Source organism: Pogona vitticeps, chromosome 8, assembly GCF_051106095.1.
Source record: "Pogona vitticeps strain Pit_001003342236 chromosome 8, PviZW2.1, whole genome shotgun sequence".
NCBI lineage: Eukaryota > Metazoa > Chordata > Lepidosauria > Squamata > Agamidae > Pogona > Pogona vitticeps.
This window is the reverse complement of record NC_135790.1, coordinates 14886817-14903298: the sequence shown is the minus strand read 5'-3', so window position 1 is coordinate 14903298 and position 16482 is coordinate 14886817. Positions and strand designations below refer to the sequence as shown.

Sequence of the window (16482 nt, the reverse complement as noted above, 5' to 3'; positions counted from 1 at the left end):
CTCCACCTGTTTTGCCTGGGACTGGCCCGTTCTACCTGCAAGCTGTTTCTCCAAGGCTTGGAGGATATGCACCCTGCTTATAGACCACTAACATCTCAGTGGTCTCTCCAATCAATTCTTTGGTGGCTTATGAGGCCTCCCTTCAAGCCCTTGGTGTCAGCATCACTCTGCTTGCTGCCTTTCTCCTGGCAATAACCTTAGCTTGCAGGACTGGAGGACTGGCTACACTAAGAACGGGTCCTCCTTTCTGTAAGGTAACTTTACGGCCAGGCCTTACCTTCTTGTCTAAGGTATTTTCTGCCTTCCATCTGAACCAGCCAGCTGTCCTTCCTGTCTTCCTTCCCACGCCATCTTCATTGTTTGAGACAGCTCCGCACGCTCTAGACGTGAAGCGTCCTCTGTCGCATTATGTGCATAGCACAACCACTTTTCGTGCCTCACAGTGTCTCTTTGTCACCTTTGCCGGTTCCTCCTTCGGAGGACCGGGTTCCTCTCAGACCATCTCTGGATGGTTAGTCAAGACCATCTGTCTTCCCTATAATTTGGCAGACTCCTCTTCCAAAGTCAGTGAGAGCTCACTCTATTAGAGCTGTGGCATCCTCAACAGCCTTTCTCTGTGGAGTGGATATCGCAGATGTCTGCCGCTCTGCCACATGTGCCATTCCGCCTATCCTCATCTCGCTCTACTGCCTGGATGTACAGCTGAATGCTGAGGCAGGTCAAGCTGTCCTGGCTTCTGCACTTTCATGACGTCTCTCCTCCTGGTTAGTCAGCTTGCCAGTCACGCATTAGTGTGTATTCACAGAGACCACGAAGGAGAAAAATAAGTTACTTACCTGTAACTCTGGTTCTTCGAGTGGTCCTCTGTGAATTCACATGTCCCGCCATCCTCCCCGCGCTCCGTCATGTGTGCCATGGCATGCTGGGCAGCGGCAGTTGGTTCCTTAGAATTGAGACACTAGTGCCGGGGGTGGAGTTATATAGCTGGTATAGGGGAGGTCCCAGCACTAAGTGCTTAAAGCTGTGAAAGTTTCTGAAACTGCTCTGCTTGAGCGCAGATTAACCCATTAGTGTGAATTCACAGACGACCACTCGAAGAACCATAGTTACAGATAAGTAACTTCTTTTTTATAGAATTCCCTTATGATTTAATCTTCTCTCTTTTCCACTTAATCAGGATAAGACACACACAAGCACAGAGCTACGTCTATATGTCATACTTGTGTTCAATAATTATTAATTTACTTTTTCATGCTTGTAAATTCAAATCTCTCTCAGGCATGAAGCATGCTACACATGGCCTTGGGTAATCTCTAATCCTCTTCACAGGGTAGGGTTTCAAAGCCAAGATTTTAAAGGTAACCTTTAGATATAACCTTTTGTACACCATTCTTACTTATGTGAGGAAAAGATGGGAGACAGATTATATAGATGGTGAGAAAACAAAAGAAAATCAAGCACTGAAGCTTACAGTGGTACCTCGACTTATGAACTTAATTCGTATTGGAATGGTGTTCATATGTTGACAAGTTCGCAAGTCGAGTCAAACTTTTCCATAGGAATGCATTGAAAACCATTTAATCCGCATCTGCTATTTTTCGTTCGTATGTTGAGGCAGTGTTCGTAGGTAGAGGTTCAAACTAATGCGGTGGTGTCAAACCTTTTTGGGCTTGCGTGCCCAAACTTTGGGGGAAATAAAAAAACGTGGCTAGCTGTCACGGTGGTGGGGGACCCGGAAGTGGAGGACCCAGAACCGGAAGTGGTGGCAGAAGGGGGAATCCTGGCGTGGAGGTGCCTCGAGATCCCTCCACTGCCAGCACCAGTTGCTCTGGATCTGCCTGCCGAAGTGCCAGCACCGGCTGCAGCCACCTCCTGAGGTTTGGCTGTGGGGGGGGCGGGGGCGGGGGGGAGTAGCGATCTGGTTCGCATGCCGCCAGAAAGGGCTCTGCATGTCAGTTGTGGCACGTGTGCCATAGGTTCGCCATCGCTGAACTAATGCAAAGCCGGTTAATCCGTACTCTACCAATGGGGGGGGGGATTTTTAAAATTTTTTTCTTCTTTTGACCTAAGATGAACTTAGGTCAAAAAAAGGCAGGAAAGGTTTTTTCTTTTTTTGTTCGTAAGTCGAGGCTCCGTTCGCAACTTGAATCGTTTGCAAGTAGGGAAGTTTGTAAGTCGAGCTATCACTGTATTTGTATCTTAATGAAATATTGGTGCTACATAGGGTAGGTTTCTTGTGTGTGTGTGTGTAAAGTTATACCACCTTTAAAGTTACAATGTGATGGTTTCATGAAACTGAGACAGAGATTTCAGGTGCTATCACATAATAAGAGCAAAAACCACACTCTAGTCACATAGAAAAGTTAGGAAATTCCCATAACATTAAGGGGAGACAGCTCTTACAGAAAGGGAAAACAACAAAGGAAGAAACAAAGTAATAATTCTTACTGTGGTACAAGCCACCCCAAGGGATGAGGAATTTGTCCAATGGCACCAGGTGACAACGGATAATAGGGAGATAGTTCTGATGGATGAGGTGGTCGTGGAATTCCTTGTGGTGAAAATACATATATATGCAAAATAAAATGTTAAAAGATGCAATTTCTCACCCAAATTTCAATTCCCCAAAGGATTCTGGCCTTCGTTTGAGCTATAAAAATATAAACATATCACCCTCCCCCAAATGTCACAAGATACTTTTTAGTAGAATTGATTTCTACTAAAGAATTTTAGTAGAATTGATTTCGACTTTTGGCTTTGTTCTTCCTCATTTCATGTTCTACCTAATTATATTTTTCTGTCAAACTACAACATAGTTCATAGGGGGTTTCTAGGGCATGGGGCATAATTTATAAAAACTCACCTGTCTTTGGGTCAATCTCTGGGGAGAGGTGAGATGGTGGAGAACCTGGTGAGAAGTGGTCATTGCTGTAGGTTATGAGTGGCGTCAGTGGATGCATATGATGTGGGTGTTGTACCACAGGAACCTTGTTTGACTGGAAGATAAAGGGAAGGATATTTTTGCATTTTAACATAACTTGCACTGAGAGATGGGGAAAAGGAAATATCCTGAGAAAATATAACTATAAATACAAGAGAAAGAGGTGGAAAAAATACATTTATGTTTTCATACATTATACAATGGAACCTCTACTTATGAACTTAATCCATCCCCTGCCTTTTTCCGTTCATATGCTGAAGCTTCGTTCGCAAGCAGAAGCAAAATTTTGCGAACGGAGCTGTTCGTAAATTGAAATGTTCATAGGCAGGGATGTTTGTAAGTAGAGGTTCCACTATATATATAAATTGAATGTATATATTTAAAAAACAGAGAGAGCCTTTTGGATTTCTCTGCCTTGGTTTTCACCAACCACAATAAGTTTGTCCCTTAACCATCTCATTGCTAAGTCCAGATTATTTATGAACAATTTAAATATGCACTGGTCTCAACACAAATTCTAAAGGTACTGCTTATTTTCTTCCCTTTTGAGACGTAATAATTTATTTTTGTCTTCTACTTCCTTAGAAGTAGTTACAATTCCATATCACACAGTTCTTTTCTTTTGCAAGTATTATCATCAAAACGGGTTCTGCAATCCTAATGTATTATAACTGCCAAATTGGACATATTTTTCTATCTGTGAGTAACATTCTTAAAGGAGATAAAAAAAGATGGTGAGTATTATCTTTTGTAATAGCAATGCTGATTCTTTAATGGCTCTCTGAGCTTAGAATTTCCAGTTTTCATAGTGCTTTTGCTCAATTTACCAGGATTAAAAATTAGCTAACTGGATAGTAATATGTTGGTTTGCTTCATTTCTTTTTAAAAATGGTTGTTATGGTGGCTCTATCCCAATCCTGATTTACTGAAAAGTTGTTGTTGGTTTTTCTTGTCAGTAGAGTAGCAATTTCATATTTGAATTTACTAAGAATTCTCAGTTACAAGTTTTCTTTTCCATGATAAATTTTAATTTGTCAACAGGACTTAAAACTGCACCTCCTCAAATTTATGACAGATAGTAATAAAAACAGCTTTCAACCTTGTAAACCCAATGTAGGTGACCAGGCATGCACCAATGTTTTATTTCTAATTCAGGAATTCCTCAAAATATATCCTTAACCTGTTGAGCCTGTATAACAGGCCTGTATAACAGGCTCAATAGCTACTATCCTGTTTAATATTTGCACATGCATGTAGCCCAGCTGCAGAAATCTGGCAAGGTGCCAGCCCCTTGCAGCCATGGACACTATCAGCCGCTCTTTAGATAGCTGCTGTATCTGCAGTCAGGAATTCTACAGACATAAATACTGAACTGGCTAGTACTTCAAGCAAAAAATCTGTAGAAATGCTAGTTTGGAAGGTTATGACAATCCCAAGCAAAATACACTTACTAAGTGTGCAGGAGAGGGAGATCTTGCATCCTTTAGGGTAGCTCCAGCTGGAACATCAAGGAGTGGCCACTTCACCTGCAGATACTGAAATAAATTGAAATAAAGAAGATGAAACCACAAAAGCAAAATAATTGCATTTAACACATTTTACAAGAACTTAATGGCCCAATAAAGTAGCCAGACATGACTTTTAGAATGAATCAAATAGAAGAAGGCTTGAAAGCCACATTCATTTATTTTAGTCTCTTCTTATGATGCACCTTCAGTCCATTTCATGGATGACAAAGATGGTTTGGTAATCACTGGAAAGCTGCTTCCTTATGGTTAGCTCCCAGACTATCACACTAACATACCACATTTGTTGGTGTATAAGACATCCTCATGTATAAGAACCTCCCCCCACTTTTCTAACCCCAAATTTCTTTCTTCGCAGGAAAGTGCTTTGATTCCTGCTTCCCCCTCCACTTTCTTGAGAGGGAAGTGCTTTCCCTCTCCACTTTCCTTGCAAGAAAGTGGAGGGGGAAAGCAGGAATAAAAGCGCTTTGACGATTCCTACTTTCCCCCCTCCATTTTCTTGCAAGAAAAGTGGAGGGGGAAAGCACTTTCCTCGCAAGAAAGTGGAGGGGGAATGCAGGAATCATCAAAGCACTTTGATTCCTGCTTTCCCCCTTCACTTTTTGCGAAGAAAGTGGAGGGGGGAAAGCAAGGATCAAAGCGCTTCGATCCCTCCCCCCCTTACCTCCGTGTATAAGACAACCCTCAATTTTTAATCTAAATATTTTAGACAAAAGTATCATCTTATACATGGAAAATATGGTAAATGTCATTTGTTACCATACAAGCATAACTCTCTCCTTTCAATCTAGTTACTGGTACTGGAATGGGACAGAAAACTAAGACCAAGATTATGTTTGATATTAATGACTTCCAAATGTTACAGAGGTGATGTGCGAGTCAGAAGGAGTTTATAGATGTAAATTGGCTGGCATAAATATACCATACAAATTATTTCTATATAAATTAATCATTAAGGACATTGATCTACATTCTCTTTCAGCTCTCATCTCAATATTGTAATTGTAATTCAATTCCAAATTTGCATATTCACTTGATGCCTGCAAAGCAAAATATTGAATTGAGTAAACTCCTTATTTTCAATGTATAGCATTAAAAATGTGACCCCAATAGTGATCACAGTTAAAACCTAATTAATTTTGGACTAGTTTTACACACCACTTAAATACAATACCGGATACTTTTTTCCTAACAGTTTTCTATTATTATTACATAAACACAGACTGGCTTCTGTTGTTGGATTCATATCTAATGTTCTCCAAATATAAATGCTTTGTATTGTGTTCTAACAAAGGTATAAAACCATTCAGTGCCGTTGTAGTTAGATGCAGTGTGTCTTGTGAAATGCTAGAGGTTTGGGAATGTGGACTGGATGAGTTGCAGCTGTGCAATGGAATTTCCCTAGTATACAAATCTTCATGATGTAAAACAGCTGTAAGGAAATCCCAGCATGCTCTACTTAGAGGCAGAACAACCAATAATTTAAATGGAAGATTAACCCTTCAACTTAAAACAAACCTACCGATTTCCTCCAATATATATTTCAGCTAACTACTTCAGGTGGAAAATGCTACAGAAATCATGATTTCTTCCAATAGAAAATCTGAACATTTCAATTCATGAGAAGGTTAACATATTCTGAAAATATTTGATTAGCATTCAAAACTAATACAGGAGAATAAGATATCTGTTTCATCAAATGAGATATGTCTCTCCTGTGTTTTACTCAATTCAAACTAAGTAATCTATCTTTCCCATTCCCCTGATCTCTATACAGACAGCATTCTGGTGATAAGCACATGCAAATTGTCTGGGAATAAGTTGGTTTTCCATGCCTATTTTAACAATTAAGATATCTCAGTGCAGCAGTAAATAAACTCTAACTAGGTACAGTATTATAAATTATTACATGTTACAGTCTTAAGACAGACTTGTCAAAATACTACTGCAAATTACCATGTTCAGGCCAACATTCAAAGTTTTTGCATTTTGTTGGCTATCTGTCAAGCATCTACCATACAAATGAGTGTGCAACCCAAATGTTTCTGAGTGTGCAACATGTGCTGGCATGATTACACACATTGCTTGTATGACCTCTGGTTTATGCTTTGTGATACCAGCAGCATCCTCACCAATGTGTATTTATATTTTCTCCTAATAATAAAAATCAGTTTAAGATATCCAAACACACTAAAAGGTCATTTTTTTTGATCCACTGGAAGATATCCTCTTCATCACAGTGACAGATTTTAAATAGCTCTGGGGTATTTGAAAACAAATATGATAGAAAAACAGCTACTTCTCAAACTTACTCACACATTAACCATACTTCCTCTTGATAGTTTTCAACACTTTTTAAAAAAGTTTGCTGCTGAGAAAAAGCAATAATTCCCGAATACAGTGTATTGGTTGACAGTACATAAAACAGAATAACATTCTACATCCTGGGTAGACTGCTTTAAGAATAAGGAGACCCAGAAGATCAACATTTTAGGATATCAGTTCGAAGAATACATGGAATAGATGCCTGTCTACCCCTCTGGTTGCAGCATCAACTACAGTGGTACCCTGATTTACGAACGTCTCTACTTATGAACATTCTGAGTTACGAACGGCTCCATTCACAAAATTTTGCTTCAACTTGCGAACAGAGCTTCGGCTTACGAACACAAAAAAGGGAGGGTGAAAAGGCAGGAAATTCAAATTCATAGAGGCATCGGTCAGAGAAGCCAGGAACTGGGTGGCAGGAGAGAAAGGGATCCTCAAAGGCTGGCTGAAGCAAACGGTCCCGTTTACTTCGGGACCGAGTTGGTGGGCAAGCGCTTTTCCAGCTGGGTGAGTGCTGCTGCCAGAGGGAAGGCTGGGGCTCTGGAGGAGCAGGAGGCCACGGGCGGGCGAACGGTCCCATTCACTCTGGCCAGCCTTTGAGGCGCTCTTTCTCTCCTGCCACCCAGCTCCTGGTTTCTCCGGCTGGAGGGAAGCCGTGGTGGAGCAGGAGGCGGCGGGCAGATGGGAAGTCTGCCCAAGGCTGTTGCCCTTGGCCGGGAACCCCTCACACTGAGGGGGCTGAGTGGGAACCAGGAATCCGCCACCCCGAAGTGAGGGCAGCTCCAGAGTAGGCACCCACCCGCCCGGATCTGCCCCGGCCAGGTCTCCGGCCCCATTCACTTTGGCCAGGCTTTGCGGCTCCCTTTCTGTACTGCCACCTGGTTCCCAGCTTCTTTGGCAGGTGCCTCTTCAGTTTCTGCCCTGCGCATGGACAGCCTTGTGTGCCAGAGACCTGCGGGAGCCCCGGGGTGCTTTTTAAAGTAAGGTGCTGCTTTTTTGCTTTTAAAAAACTCTTCTGGGTGGGCTTTGCAGAGTGGGTTTGGGCTGGGGGGTATTACAGTATGTTTCTGTGTTTTGTTGTTGTTGTTTTGTGTGTGTGTGTGTGTGTGTGTGTGTGTGTGTTTTGCAGCTCCAGTGTGTTCTTATGGGGCTTGCAGTGTTTCATTTTTATTTGGTATTTTTTGAAATGCTGGAACAGATTAATCCTGTTCCCATGCATTTCAATGGGAAATGGTACTTCGACTTGCGAATGTTTTGACGTACGAACACCGTTCCAATATGGATTAAGTTCGTAAGTCGAGGTACCACTGTAATCTACCAGAGCTACAAACCATACTTATACAAATATGTCATTCTGGGATATGAAGCAAATTGTTTTCTAAATACAGCTTCTCAAGAATCCCTGGTTAGGGTCAGTTATTTAGGGCAGTGATAGCAAAGCTTTTTGAGCCCAAGTGCACAAACTGCAACACAAAACCAACTTATTTCAAAGTCTCAACACTGCAATTTGCTTCTCTGTATTAATTTCCTAAATGAGTCCCAATGCTCATTAGCAGGTGTGTGTGTGTGTGTGTGTGTGTGTGTGTGTGAGAGAGAGAGAGAGAGAGAAGCATACACTCCTCCTGTCCTACTCAATAAGATACCTCACAAAACATGATTCTCATTTGCTTCACTGACTTTTACTTTATTCCTTAACCAGTGAAGGAACAATCTGGATAACATTCACATTGGAACTTTGCAGCAGATTTATGCTTTCAGAGGACGTAATCTGGTAAGAGTCACATTTGAGCTTTAAGATTTATACTCAACTGAGGTACTTGTAGAAAGTCAGTAACACCAAGAACACCAAGAATCATTTGGTTGCATTCTTTTAAAAAACATACAGATTGTTTATGGTTATCCTCTGAACAGCAACATAGTTTGGTAGACATGCTTTTGAAATAAAACAAGTGCAATATCTTTTTCATTATACTAAGTCATAATAGTCTTCCATCCCTATAAGTAGCAACAGTAATAACTACCATTGGATAGGTGCTGATGTGGTATATTAGAGGCTGAAATCCTATTGGTGCCACTTTGCGTGTGTATGTCATGAGTGCAGCTGAAGATCTGGAACCTGAAGGGTTAATTGTGGCTGAGGAGAATGCTGAGCAATTAGAAATACAAACACCTGAATCGCTTCCAGAATCTCCTCCCCCAGTAGAAGCTGCTCTTTCAGTTCTGTAGTTACTCAGAGGTTCTTTTGATTATTGCCCCTCATACCACTGAAAGAACACAGGGATCTCATCTTTAGTTTGGCATGGATGATGACAGTTGTGGCGGATGCCATGTACCCCAGCAGCTTTCAAGCTATGTGAACTGTTACCACTGCACTGGCTTGAAACTTTTCCACTAATATGAAGATTTTTTTTCACCATGCCCCCCATAAACGTGCCACGGCCACCCAGGAGCACGGGGGGTGGCCCCGCCCCCTGCACATGGACCCCATCCACCCAACTGGTCCACAGTTCCGAAAAGGTTGGGGACCACTGATCCAAGACCAATCAAATCAGATACAGTGGTGCCCTACATGATGACGACCCCACAGAACGACGAAATCGCATGACAATGACTTTTTTGGCAATTTTTTGGACGATGTTTCCAATGGGGGATTTTTGTTTGACGACGATTAGGTCCTTGCTTCGCGAACTGTTTGTTCGCAAAACGACGATCTTTCCGGCTCCGCAAAATGGCTGCCCTGTGTTTTCCTGACCCATGCTTCGCAGGGTAGCCATTTTAACAGCTCATCAGCGCTTGGCAAATAGCTTCCCCTATGGGCGATCTTCGCTGGATGACAAGGTAATTTCCCCATTGGAACACATTAAATGGGTTACAATGCATTTCAATGGGGAATTGTTTTTCGCATGACGACAATTTCGCTTAACAGCGATTTTCCTGGAACAGATTATCGTCGTCATGTGGGGCACCACTGTAGAACACAAATTGCTCCAGACTAAACTAGTACTTAGCTGGAAGTCACAATCTGTTTCTTGACAAAATCAAAGGAGCTATGCACAGATCTACTGATTACATGATTAAAACCACACAAGTTTTTTTCACATTCTATTTGCCTTTTTACATGGTTCAGTAGTCTGTAGTGTGTCTCACTTGGCAGAAGCAGAAGATGAAAAAGGACAGCAGAAGAAAAACAGCATTCAAAGACAGTTCTGTGATGACAAGAAATAATTAGTTGTACATATATCACTTACACTTTTCATTTATGCTTACATGCCTCATTCAACCAATGATGTGGCTATGAAATCATATCACAGACTGCTCCTCTATTTATAGGAAGAGCTCACAATGGTGATGCCAAAACCTGTGTGTAGGTACAGCCCAAACAAAATTACACTGCAAAACATAGTCTGTAATATTCTCCTTCAAAGCCTTTGATGAGTGCTAAGATGTTTGAGACGTGGTCGCACTGCAGGTTAAACCGCAAAAGCCTCTGTGCTGCAAGGTCAGAAGACCAGCAGTCGTAAGATCGAATCAATCCATGCGACGAAGTGAGCCCCATCGCTTGTCCCAGCTCCTGCCAACCTAGCAGTTTGAAAGCATGTTTGAAAGCAGTTTGAAAGCATGTAAAATGTGAGTAGATAAATAGGTACCACCTTGTGGGAAGGTAACGGCGTTCCATGTCTAGTCACGCTGGCCACGTGACCACGGAAACTGTCTTCGGACAAACGCTGGCTCTACGGCTTGGAAACGGGGATGAGCAGCACGCCCTAGAGTTGGACACAACTGGACTAAATGTCAAGGGGAACCTTTATCTTTACATAAGATGCTTGAGTGAGTAAAAACTCTTCTTGTAGTGCTTTTTCCAGTGATCCAATATCTGCTCTGCCTGATTATAGACATGCTATTTTGAAATATGTGCAAAACCTACAAAAGAGATGCAAATTGGACCTTTTGGAAGCTTGTAGTGTACAAAGGCTACGCCAAAGGTATTCAAGAGAACTATAGCCATCTGTAAGATCTACTTTGATTTGTATTCCTGCACTGAGCAGAGGGTTAGACTCGATGATCTTATAGGTCTCTTCCAACTCAATTATTCTATGATTCTATGTATTTTGTATCAGGCAAAGCCCAAAGAAAAAAATAATTCAAAAGACTCAGTGAACATACAGTTAAAACCTCCACAGCCATGCTGCACTCTGGTAGAAAAAAAGCTTTATTTGCTAACATTTAGCAGCAGATCTGGGCTAGTTTTACATTCCTCCACAGAAGCAAAGCAAGCATTTTAAAGTTTGAAGCTACTGCCAAATATAGAAAATAAAATAAAATAAAAGTTCTGGATTCTTCCCCTGGCAAACTGTGAAATAAAAAACAGCACATGACCAATAAGCCTAGCACCTTTGGACAAAGGAAGCAAGATTTATGTGCTTTTGACATGAAACAGGAAGAGAGCTTATCTCACTCCTATAAAACATACAAACACTTTACTGTAATAGAGTAGCTTTGCCCACAGTGCAGAACTGTTTCCCTTTAAGATTTTACATTCTAAATGTAAAATTAAGTCTCTGAACTCAATACAAAATATAGCCAAAACTAATAATCCCATGGAAAAACATGAATAAAAACATACAACTGAGAATTTCTGCCCTGAAAGGAGGAAAAAAAACAACTGCAGCAGCTACCACTGCCACCATTTAGGAGCCAAGAGGAATATTTCCTGACAGAAAACTCTCTGAAAAATGTTTAAGAAGTGATGTTCTGCAGGTTTTCATCTACTGTTGGGTACTGGGTTGGGGTGGTGGGACACAATGGGCACACTGCATTACATATTCCCTATCTGTACAAAAGTGAACATCAGCAATATTTATAAGGAATATTATCATCATCGAATTGCAGAGCTCCAGGGGACCCTATGGATCATAGAGTCCAGCCCCTGTCAGGGAAGAACAGTGGGAAACTGAACTGCCAACCATAACTAAGGCACTGAGCTATTCAGCAATTTAAACAGAAGCCTAATTCTCTCACTGGTTTACACAAGCTTAATGCTTTTTGTATAATCATAAATAGTAGGTGCACCTGGCTGGAGAGCATCTTAATAAAATTTTACTAGTCTTTCTAAAACATACAATCACAGAAATGTAGACTTTTAATAGACCCCAATGTTTATCAAATCCAACCCCTTGAAGCAGGAAATTTATAAAGTACCTTGTCAGATGGCCATCTAAAAACTTCCACTGAAAGAGGAAGTCCACCACCTTCTGAGGCAGTCCATTCCACTGTTGAAGTATTTTAGGGACACTTGCTATGTGCTAACTCTTTTGCTTGTCTCTCGTCTCTTTAAGAAGAGATATACTGTCCATATATTAAACCAAACTCCATTTTAATTCTGTATGTGCAATTTGAGACACATTTCAGTCTGGGTAAAAAACACTGACTGCATTCTCTGCAAGAGGAGTTGGGAACCATGCAACAGCACTCTATTTGTAACCAGTAAGCCAACATTCTCTAGTTTATTGTACGACCCAAGTGTGGCCTGCAGCACTGCAGAAGAGATTCTCTTTTTTCTATCTACATGATTTCATACTTCCCAAAAGGCATTTTCTGAATTATATTTTATGCTTGCATTGTTTACTGTTGTTAGCTGTATTAAGTCCAATGCTATTATTCAAACTTTAAAAACAAAATAATAATCATTGTCTACAATGGTCTGGCAGAAAAAAATAAATATATATTTTAGGTCATTGTTTCTATGAGAGCAATGAGGTAGAGAAAAAAAAATACACTTTTACATTTGAAAGTACACTGTGACTAGGCTGCAGTAAGATTCTTGAAGTTGTTGCTGAGACTGCAGGATGTGTAAAACTGCAGGACTGCCCTTTATGTACAACTGGTTTAAGGATCTGTAATCAGATCTTAGCCTTCAAGGCTCTGACAACAGCCAACTGTGGAAAAGGCAGGGAGCCAAGGCTGTCATCTGTACAAGGAGCATGTTTGGTATGCAGTTGGCCCCATGACCCCCAAGCTAGCGCAATGACCTACAGTACACTCTGGGCTCAGAGTACAGTAGAAGTAGTTTCCTAAATGACTCTCTTTGATCAGCTCTCCAAGGCTTGAGATCAAAGCAGCTTGTTAGATTGGGGAAGTCCCTGGATCTGGCTGCTGTACAGCTCAAATTTGTTTCCAAACACTGTGCAGTGAGCTCACTTGCCATTTACTGCAGAGTCATTTTAAAAGATATTCATAACACCCACAACCACTGGGACACAGAGCACTATTCCATTTGTTGAGTCACCTTTCTAGGAAGCACCGGCAAGAGATGAGAAGCCAAGAATACCAAAATATTCACAGAGGACATGCAGAAAGTTCACCAATTAAAAATCTTGTGTGTTGTCATTTTCCAGCTGGTTCATTTTACACTCCACCCTTCTTTTCTGCTCCACTCTTTTGGTCACAAAGAGGGCTTTCTAATCCCTTTTGTAAGCAGAGATGCTGCGGGTGATTGGGGGTTGGTGCCTCTAGGAAAGTTGCATAAAGGCTCCTTCTCATTTTAAACAATTTAGAGGGCAATATATGAGGGTGGAGAAAATATACAAGCAAGGGGACCCAGCTAACAGTACAGGGGGCAATGTAGAAAACTGAAACCTCCTCTGAGCATAAGATGGTGCCTCTTCACACAGACATTCACTGTACAACCATATGAAAAAAAAATTAATGGCATATTGAAGCTATAAAAGTTTCAAAATGGTTACATTCCAGAGAGATTAGAACAAGTCCTGGTTGCTTGTTACCTTCCCTTCCCTTCCTCCTCTCTGCAATGAAAAGGATTTTAACTATTTCTCTCCCACATGCTGTTGTGCCACACACACAGTACAATGCATTCTGCTGTCTGCACATTAACTTGCCATTTGCCAAATAGCTTCCCCTCAGTTGGGGATTAACATCCACCAATTCAAAAAACAATCCAGTGGCCCTGAAATCCTAGCTTGAACAATGGGGTGCAAACAACAGGCTTTGGCTTGTCCAATACTGCTATAGTCACTAAGGCTGCAGTCCCCAAGAAGGAGCCTGCAGCAAACTAGGAGGAGGAGAGAAAGAAACAAAAGGAGAATTGCTACAAGCAATTAGGGAATTTTAATGACCAGATTTTCTGCCCCTGATACCCATTCAGTGAAGATGATATTACTAAAGAAAAGACCACCTTTATTCTGGTTTCAACACACTAACCAAGAGTATTCAGTAACTAATCATAAAACATACTGCTTCTCTTTGAATATCAGTCTCAGGAGCCCTTTCATACATTTTGTATTTCCTGACTATACTTTTCCCCCCAAATAATTTTTACATTATCTGTCAGAGTCTACTTTAATATGTCAGGAACTGGAAATAAGGAGAGTATAGCACCATGCTACGAATCATCCACTTTGTACCAGGTCACTAACACACCAGTTTTAAGAAGCCCTACTCACTGTGGCAGACAAAGCAGAACTAATCGATTATATGTGTTCTACGGATTAAAGGGATGAAGCTATTATCAAAACTGATGTGTGTGAATGCACAGAGATTCCAAAGAATACATTATTCCAGAAACGCTAAAGTGTCTTCCTCCAAAACTCATATTGTACAATTTCTTCTCACAAAACCTTGGCTGAAGTTATAGCCAAGCCCACTTTACACCATCACCTTTAACTGAAAATACTACAGTGGACCCTTGACTTACAGACTTTTTGAGTTACAGACTTCTCTGGCAGCAAAATTTAGGTTTGACTTGCAGCCTGAGAATTGACTTACAGACCAGAAAAAAACCAAAATGGAACAAAAACGGCCTGTTACGGGATTAATCGGTTTTCAATGCACTGTAGGTCAATGGAGACTTGACCTACAGACTTTTTGACTTGAGAACCGCCTTCCAATACGGATTAAGTTCTCAAGTCAAGACCCCACTGTACTCATCTCTCTCTCTAGATATGTCAATTCACAATGTTCCAGCAATACCACAATATTATCCCACATTTTGATGGGCCAAAGAATCCAAGCTGGAATTACACAAATAGGAGCAGGACTGATTATCTTACATCTAAATCACATGTGACGGGAGCAGTTTAAGCACCTCAGCACTGTTTCTCTCTATATATATATCTGGTACTTCTTCACCTATATTGAAGGAAGAACTAATAAAAGGAGGGCTGAGGAATATGTCATTTGCAGATGGCACTGTAGTGGGAGCAAAGCTCTCTTCAGGGTAGTTCTATGTGGTAGTGAAAGTGTACTTTCAGACACATCCATGTGTTTCATCTTCCACCTGAAACCCATACATGCCACGTTTCCCTGAAAATAAGACAGGGTCTTATAATAATTTTTGCTTCGAAAAAATGCATTAGGGCTTATTTTCAGGGGATGTTTTATTTTTTTTCATGCACAACAATCTACATTTATTTAAATCTGTCATCTTCTTCTGGTTGCTGCACAATGATGGAGGGTGGGATTTCACTTAACTGGGGATTATTTGGGGGTAGGGCTTATATTATGAGCATCCTGAAAATTCATACTAGGGCTTATTTTCAGGTTAGGTCTTATTTTGGGGAAAACAGGGTAGATCTGTGTTCAGGGAGTATTTCTTTATTGTCTCTTTGGGGCAGGAAGCCACTGAAAGAGACAAGTTTAGAAAACTTGAACTGTGGGGATGCAAATTCACTGTAAAATTACACTGAGTAGGAGTAGGTCCAGTCAAGAACACCTGAATTAAGCTGTATCAAGCAGTCACTAATGCTCCATGAGACAACTCCTACTGCTCCTATTTTATAGTCTGTTGTCCCTGACAGATATGCAAAACCTTTTTCTGTGTCAGAACAGTGCACACATCATTCCTTCCATATAAGAATCACTTCATTTATGAGTTGAATGCATGTATCCTAGCTGGTAAAAGACAAAAATGCATGTGAGAGTAAAAAAAGAAACTTTACAATATGCACTAGCAAACTGTATAACACATTCCTAGAATCTACATATAATTATGTAAGTGTATCCAAACTTCTGAGGCTGTGAATTTATTTTAAAAGGGGCACTAGTCACTCTCCCACATAAGAACAGGATAGTCTTTACAGTCAGGGGAATCTAGAACTGGCATGGGCACCAAGCAGAGGGGGATGACCTCACAGTCTCAGGGTGGTCTACCCTCCTACTTCAGTCACAAACTGCCCATGGGTAAATCACCCACAGAATCACCCTACTAGCTGCATGCAGAAACAAAAGCAAACTGCCATAGATTCTACAGATTGCATTCTAAAGGAATCCAAAGGTTCTCAAGGAACTAACTACAAGTAGGGACAAATTCAAGCAGTTCTGTAGTTTTACACACTTTTAATTTTCATCATGTAAATTTTGGTACCAGTACCAATTCACCTTGTTGCCTGTGCTTAGAAAGAATTACCTTCAGGCACCTAAAAGGCACAGAAAGGGTGTACATATACTGTAGATAGATAGATAGATAGATAGATAGATAGATAGATAGATAGATAGATAGATAGATAGATAGATAGATAGATAGACAGACAGACAGACAGACAGACAGACAGACAGACAGACAGACAGAAAGAAAGAAAGACAGAAAGAAAGAAAGAAAGAAAGAAAGAAAGAAAGAAAATGACTGCCCCCAAAGATTCTAGTCTATTGTAAATTTTAAAACACAGATTAGAT

The 16482-nt window shown here is 40.9% G+C and overlaps 1 protein-coding gene and 1 long non-coding RNA gene across 2 annotated transcripts in view; one reads left to right on the top strand and one right to left on the bottom strand.

Annotated features, from left to right (window-relative positions):
• The window catches only part of LOC144584198 (uncharacterized), a 465271-nt gene that overhangs the window by 172416 nt on the left and 276373 nt on the right, over positions 1-16482 (top strand). The window lies entirely within an intron of this gene.
• The window catches only part of TCF7L1 (transcription factor 7 like 1), a 137126-nt gene that overhangs the window by 23486 nt on the left and 97158 nt on the right, over positions 1-16482 (bottom strand). The window contains exons 4-6 of the mRNA XM_072978999.2: positions 4393-4476; positions 2864-2996; positions 2449-2551 (exon numbers count right to left, since the gene is read on the bottom strand). Of these exons, the coding sequence (XP_072835100.2) occupies positions 2449-2551; positions 2864-2996; positions 4393-4476 (320 nt within the window). The remainder of the gene's footprint in view (positions 1-2448; positions 2552-2863; positions 2997-4392; positions 4477-16482) is intronic.